Source organism: Myotis yumanensis, unplaced genomic scaffold, assembly GCF_028538775.1.
Source record: "Myotis yumanensis isolate MYYU_CA2020_CCGP unplaced genomic scaffold, mMyoYum1.0.hap1 SCAF_13, whole genome shotgun sequence".
Classification (NCBI taxonomy): domain Eukaryota; kingdom Metazoa; phylum Chordata; class Mammalia; order Chiroptera; family Vespertilionidae; genus Myotis; species Myotis yumanensis.
Window position 1 is genome coordinate 7,743,060 of NW_027223764.1, and position 6,779 is coordinate 7,749,838.

The 6,779-nt window shown below is 55.0% G+C and overlaps 1 protein-coding gene across 1 annotated transcript; it reads left to right on the top strand.

The window, feature by feature from the left end:
- The first annotated feature begins 209 nt into the window (after nt 1–209).
- Nucleotides 210–4,643, top strand: SPMIP5 (sperm microtubule inner protein 5). Its single transcript, XM_070431803.1, has 5 exons — nt 210–264; nt 876–1,094; nt 3,209–3,395; nt 3,886–3,983; nt 4,477–4,643. Exons 1-5 carry the CDS (start codon nt 210–212, stop codon nt 4,641–4,643), a joined length of 726 nt encoding a protein of 241 aa, XP_070287904.1.
- Nucleotides 4,644–6,779: the final 2,136 nt, after the last annotated feature.

Here is a 6,779-nt window from a genome sequence, read left to right on the forward strand (position 1 = left end):
AGGGACACTGGTGGGTGGAGGTCTGCACACCTGTGATCTAAGTTCACGTCCGAGTCCTGGTTACGTTGGCGGAGCTGCCTCTCCTTCCCGGCCCCCTGGCAAGCTCACTCTACTCCCAAGGCTCCAGCTCCCTTGACGTGACTTCTTAACGCAGGGACATTGGGTGCAAATTCCATCCCGTCTTCCCTTTGTTAGCCGAGTGCAACGCCATGGACCCGCCCCAGGTCTTCATGAGGCAGCTGCCCGTCACCCCAGGCTACAGTGGTAAGTGGTGTGGTAAGTGGTGCAGAGACGGGCCTGGCACGAGAGCCGGAGTCCTGGTTCCTGGCCCTGCTCTGGCCCATTGTCCGCGTGTGTCTGGCAGACGGGGCCAGTACAAGTGCTTGGGCTTTTAAGATACGGGGTAAGAGCGCGCCGTTGCTGACGGTGGCTGATCACTGGGCTCTGATAAGCGAGAGCTACAGCTTAGGCCAAATCTCCCAGGACGGGACCCGGTGTGCAGGGAGCACTGAGCTAACGGTCACCAAATGCATCCGGACCAGACTGGACACAGTGCTGAGGCCCTGGCCTCCTCCCCAGCTGGGCTCTCTGGAGTTTTCTGATGGACTGTGCCTACGGTCCCGTTCCTCCTCGTGTCCTCGTGAGGGACGATGACCAGCTGCCCAGAACGGCCCCTCTTTTAGCACAGACAGTCCTGTGTTCCAGGAAATGCCTTGGCACCTGGACAATTGGTCACCCCACCTCGAACAGCAGCCCAGCTTGTCTGAATGGCCTTTAGGGAAATGCAGCGCCCTGGGCCCAGGAAGACATGGCAAGCTCTGGGCCGAGAGCCTGGGCCGCGCTTGCTGAAGGCTTGCTCCCCTCCCCTCCCGCAGGCTTCGTCCCCTACCTGAGCTGCGAGGGCACCTCCAGTGAGGACCACATGTCCCGCTGCCTGCAGGCCTTCCGGGAGAAAACACAGCGCTACAAGGACCAGCAGAAGGAATTCTGCCACGCGGTGGCCACTGCCCCCAAACTGAAGCCCATCTGCCGGGAGGAGACGGTCCTGCGGGCGCTGCACCAGTACTACCAGGAGCACCACCCCTTGCTTCTGGGTACTGGCTCCCCGAAGGCAGCCCCCTTCACCCCTGGGGCCCAAGTGCAGGGCCCGGCAGGCCCACGGAGCTGCCTCAGAGCGCTCAGCATGCAGCGCAAAGCCCCAAGCGGCAGTGAAAATGGCAAGGCCCAGATTCTTAAAATAAGAAAGAGACGGGTGCAAGTCTGGGGACAGGGTGCTGGGCACCAGGAGCCCCTGAGTAAGACACCACAAAGGTCAGGCCGCTGCTTTCTGGGCCGGCTCTGTGCCAGGCACCATTGTTTCCCACCATCCACAGCAGCCCTGCGAGGGGCGATGCTGTCATTCCCATTTCAGAGATGGGGAAGTGAGGCTCCGGCAGGTCAGACCTGGGTTTGAACGCAGCTCCTCCAGGTACCAGCTGGGTGGGACAGGGCTTTGTGCTGATGACCACAGAACCCACTGAGAATAGAATTGTTCCTGTTAATCATCACAACAGTGATTTGCCCGGGACCATTTTTCAGGGGTAAAGGCTTATAGGGAACGTAATGGACTGATTGTCTTTATTATTATTACTACTGTTTGAGGACTTTCAAGCACACGATTCTTGTGCTTCACAATTGTCTAGGGGGTCCTCAAACTTTTTAAACAGGGGGCCAGTTCACTGTCCCTCAGACCGTTGGAGGGCCAGACTATAGTTTAAAAAAAAACTATGAACAAATTCCTATGCACACAGCGGCTGCAAAAACACCCAGCGGGCCGGATAAATGTTTTCGGCGGGCCGCATGTGGCCCCTGGGCCATAGTTTGAGGACCCCTGGTAAGACATCGCAGAGAGCATTTGCCGAAGAGGCTGTGATTTAGTCCAGCTCTGCAACTATTTGCTGTGGGACCGAAGGCAGGTTGCTTCCCCTCTCCGGGCTCCAATTCTTACATCCAGGGCCTGGAAGGATGGACTAGATGTTCCCTAGGGTGCCTTCCAGCTCTGAGGTTACGGGACTCAGTGGCCTCATTGGATTTTTACAGCCACTGGAGGAGGCTGATGGGGCAGTAACCTTTTACCTCACAAATGTGCAAGTGCCCGAGGTCAGCCAGCCAGGCAGTCAAACCTGCAGGCAGGTTCCCAGGACTGACTGACTTCCTTCCTTCCTTTCTTCCTTCCTTCCTTCCTTCCTTTCTCCCTCCCTCTTTCCTTTCCTTTCCTTTCCTTTCCTTTCCTTTCCTTTCCTTTCCTTTCCTTTCCTTTCCTTTCCTTTCCTTTCCTCTCCTCTCCTCTCCTCTCCTCTCCTCTCCTCTCCTCTCTCCTCTCCTCTCCTCTCCTCTCCTCTCCTCTCCTCTCCTTTCCTTTCCTTTCCTTTCCTTTCCTCCCTTTCCTTCCTTCCTTCCTTCCTTCCTTCCTTCCTTCCTTCCTTCCTTCCTTCCTTCCTTCCTTCCTTCCTTCCTTCCTTCCTGATTTCAGGGAGAGGAAGGGAGAGGGAGAGAGAGATAGAAACATCAGTGATGAAAGAGAATCATCGACCAGCTGCCTCCTGCATGCCTCACACGGGGGATGGAGCCCACAATCTGGGCATGTGCCCTGACCGGGAATCGAGCTGTGACCTCTTGGTTCATAGGTCAATGCTCAACCACTGAGCCATGCTGGCTGGGCTCTTCACCTCTTTTTAAAAATATATATTTTTTATTGATTTCAGACAGGAAGGAAGAGGGAGAGATAGAGACACCCGTGATGAGAGAGAACCATTGATTGGCTGCCTCCTGTATGCCCCCCCACTGGTGATGGAGCCTGCAACCCGGGCATGTGCCCTGACCAGGAATTGAACTGTGACCTCCTGGTTCATAGGTCGTCGCTCAACCACTGAGCCACGCCGGCCGGCCTCTTCACCTCTTTAAAGTCTCCGTTTCCTCCTCCATAAAGTGGAGGTAGTAATAGCACCAGTTTCTCCTGGCTTGTGAGAGAATGAAATGGGAGGCTGTATGCGTAACTCCAACCAAGGTGCCTGGCACGGAGAGTCCACCAGCCAGTGGCAGCTGCCATTAGGACACCTACAGGCCTAGGGGTTCACCGGGGCTAACTGTTGGGGTGCTAGCCAACTCGGGGGACCGGCCCAGGGGTGGCTTCTCCGAGCCCTCAGGAAGCGTGGGTCTCTCTGTACAGAATACCGACACCTGAGGAAGCCGCTGGAGGAGCCCCCGATCCCCGGCTGGGCGGGCTACCTGCCCAGAGCCAGGGTCACCGAGCTGGGCTGCGCCACCCGGTACTCGGTCATGGCCAAGAACTGCTACCGGGACTTCCTGGACCTCCTGGAGCGGTCCGAGAGAGCGCACCTGAAGCCCTATGCGGAGTAAGTCTGGCTCGGGCGGGCGGAACGCAGGCGACGAGGGGCAGGGCTTCCCGGCTGCCCCATCCCAGCACCAGGACGATGTGGTGTCTGGTTTGTTTTCCACGGGCCTCGTCTGTAACTGCCCGGCCTTCCTCGTGGCCAGCCACCCCGCGTTCCCCGTCCGTGCCCAGCGTTCTCCGCAAGTCCTGCTTGTGGTCCTTGCCGGTTACAGGGAGAGGCTGGGAGTGAAAACCGACGGGGTCACCCTCCTGGCAGCAGCCTAAGGCCCCGGGGTGCCGAGGGAGGGCAGGGGCAGGGCACCGCACAGGGTGGCTCGTGTGGCCTCCGTTTTCCCTTCTGTAAAATGGAGATGATAATCCTTACCTTTAGGGCAAATGGTAAGGATTGGAAATAAACATCTTGGCTCACACGGAAACGGCGTAGGTTCTGTTTATTCTTATCTCCATCACTAATCAGAGGAGTGACTCCATGACTTTTGTCCTTGTTTTAGAATATACGGAGGGAGGTCCACGCAGCCTCCTCCTGCTCCTTCTCCAAAAGTTTTGCAGCACGAATGGCTGCCGAAATACCCGGACCTTTCCGTACCAGGTGAGCCAGGGCTCTCCTCCCTTCCTGCTGGCTTTTGTTTTTTTTTTCTTTTTGGTTAATCCTCACCCGAGGATATTTTTCCATTGATTCTTAGAGAGAGTAGAAGAGAGGGAGACAGAGAGAGAGAGAGAGAGAGAGAGAGAGAGAGAGAGAGAGAGAGGCAAACATGGATCACTGATGTGAGAGACACATTGACTGGCTGCCTCCCGCATGCGCCCCGACCGGGGCCGGGGATTGAGTCTGCAACCCAGGTATGCCCTTGACCAGAATCAAACCTTGGACCTTTCACTTGACTATATTCGAACCCTGGACCCTTCAGCCCACGGGTCAATGCTCTATCCACCGAGCCAAACCGGCCCGAGGCCCTTCCTGCTGTTTTTAAAACAGGGGGAGGGGGGAGGGTGGAGGAGGGAGGGGGATGGGGGTGGCATGTTGGCACAGGCGTCTGCACCGCCGGGCACCTGCCTGCACCCACGGACGTTTTGTCTTGCAGACAGCAGCTGCCCTGGCCTTGGAATACCCCTGACCGAGCACCCCCAGCCTTCGGGGACGTGCGGCTGGGCTCAGAGACCAAATCAGTGGTGCAACAGGAAGCTCTATCTGGAGCCACTGTCAGCCAAGAACCACCTTGGAGAGCCGCCCAGGGAGAGTGGACTCTAGGGGGCGCTCAGGAGCTCCCAGTCTCCCAGGAGAACCCGTCCCCCCCCACCCCCCAGCAGGACTAGGGAGATTTGTACCTGAGAATCCCTTTCACCCTGACTGGTTGGAGTGGGTGTCATGAGCGATAAAGACCTTTTATTGTCCTGTGGGAATAAAGAGTGTACTTCTCAGCATCCCAGCGGCTTCTGACCTCCTGATCAGGTTTTCCCTGATTCCGACCCGGAGAAGAGCCAGGTGGGGCCCATGTCTTCCTAACCCGGAGGCAACACGGTGCCCCTGAGCCAGGCTGTGATGGAAGCCCTGCCAGCCCTGGAACCTGGCGGTCCCCATCAGCATCCTGACCTGGGAGTCCCCAGGCTGTCACAGAGGCCACACCCACCCCTACCCTGGGTGTGCGGCATCCCCGTCCCCAGGAGAGCCCCGTTGGCAGTGGAGGGCCACAAACTGGGCCACGTCAGACAGCAGAAATTTCTGGAAGTCTCCAAACTCAAGGAGTTGGCAGGGCCAGGCTCCCTCTGAAACCTTAACGAGGAATCCTCCCTTGCCTCTTCCCAGCTCCTGAAGCTGTGCCGGTAGTCCTTGGTGCATAATTCCAGTGGGAATTTTTTTTAAATGTATTTTTATTGATTTCAGAGAAGAAGGGAGAGAGTGAGTTAGAAACATCAATGATGAGAGAGAATCATTGATCGGCTGCCTCCTGCACGCACCCTACTGGGGATCAAGTCTGAAACCCGGGCATGTGCCCTTGACCGGAATCGAACCCGGGACCCTGCAGTCCGCAGGCCGACGCTCTATCCACTGAGCCAAACCGGCTGGGGCTCCAGTAGGCACCCCCTGTGTCTTCGTGTCTTCACATGGCTTTGTGTCTTTGTGTTTTCTTACGAAGACGCTGGTCACCATGGATTAGGGTCCATCCTTCTCCAGTATGACCTCATCTAAACTTCGCTCATTAGGTCTGCAAGGACCCTGTTTCCAAATAAGTCGCATTCTGAGGTACCAGTGCGTAAGACTTCAACATACCTGTTTTGGGGGACACAATTCTACCCCTAACACTGGCTAACTGCCTCTTGCCGCTGCCAGGTGCTCTCTGCCCGCCCTCGTGGGCACTCAGAAGAAATGGAAGCGGCTGCCGGGCAGTGAGGCCTCGGCATGAAAAGGCTCGAAGATACCCGGAGCCCGACGACGTGTGGGGAGCTCCTGCCGGGGTCCTCCCAGGGCAGGGATGTTCACGAGGCTCCTGGGCCCCTGTGTCCCCTGGGTGGAAACCAGGAGTCAAATCTTCGATAAAAAAAAAAACTTTGATGAGAAAAAGAAGTTATATCTTGGTTTTCACTGAGTGAAACTTGGGCTTGTGTTCATTGATGAATGAACAACCATATAGGGAAAACCACAGCCATCCCTGTCACCTTAGACCAGTAGAGATCTCACACCTCCTCACACCTCATGACATTCGTTACAAACAGCTGGAGATGATGCTACTGCGATCACTACTCTACCATGATTGGGATTCTTAGAGCCACCACACTGTCTGACATGCTGCTGTTCAATACAGGCCTAAAGGAACATGCTATTGCACAAATGGATTCTTTTTACTATTTGGATACTATTTCAATATCACTCATTTCCTCTGTCAGCACCTGTATTTTATTTTACATTTAAAAACATTATTCTGAGAAGAGGCACACGTTTTTCCCCGGGCAGCCAGGGGGCCCCTGGCACAGAAATGGTTAAGACCCTTGTCCAGGGAAACAACCAAGGAGGAGTGTAAAGAGTGAGTGTCATACAAGCCAGAACAACCGCCCAAACCCCACAGGACCTGGGATTGCAGTCTATCTGATTATTCAAAACAGTGTGATAGAAAAATGCTGCTGTGGAAAATATGTTAGAGTACGGGCATAAAACAGGCATAATTACAGCAAACCCATGTGTGTACACACACACAAATCCTATTTATTGTGTGTGTGTGTTTTTAAATGGTGGGTAGAGGGAGCTAAACCATAATGCCAACCATGGTTATTTAGATGATGGTGCTATCGGTCATTTTTATTTTCTTGTTTGAGTCCGCCACCCTCAATTTTCCATAGGCAACAGCTATCATTAACATAATCAGGAAGAAATGATATTTTAAGTCCTTAT

What these genes read in the sequence shown, in the direction of transcription:
- SPMIP5 (XM_070431803.1), top strand. Translation starts at nt 210, where the DNA reads ATGGACCCGCCCCAGGTCTTCATGAGGCAGCTGCCCGTCACCCCAGGC. An exon ending in CGTCACCCCAGGCTACAGTG is followed by an intron (nt 265 to 875) that starts GTAAGTGGTGTG and finishes CCCCTCCCGCAG; the next exon opens with GCTTCGTCCCCTACCTGAGC. An exon ending in GCACCACCCCTTGCTTCTGG is followed by an intron (nt 1,095 to 3,208) that starts GTACTGGCTCCC and finishes CTCTCTGTACAG; the next exon opens with AATACCGACACCTGAGGAAG.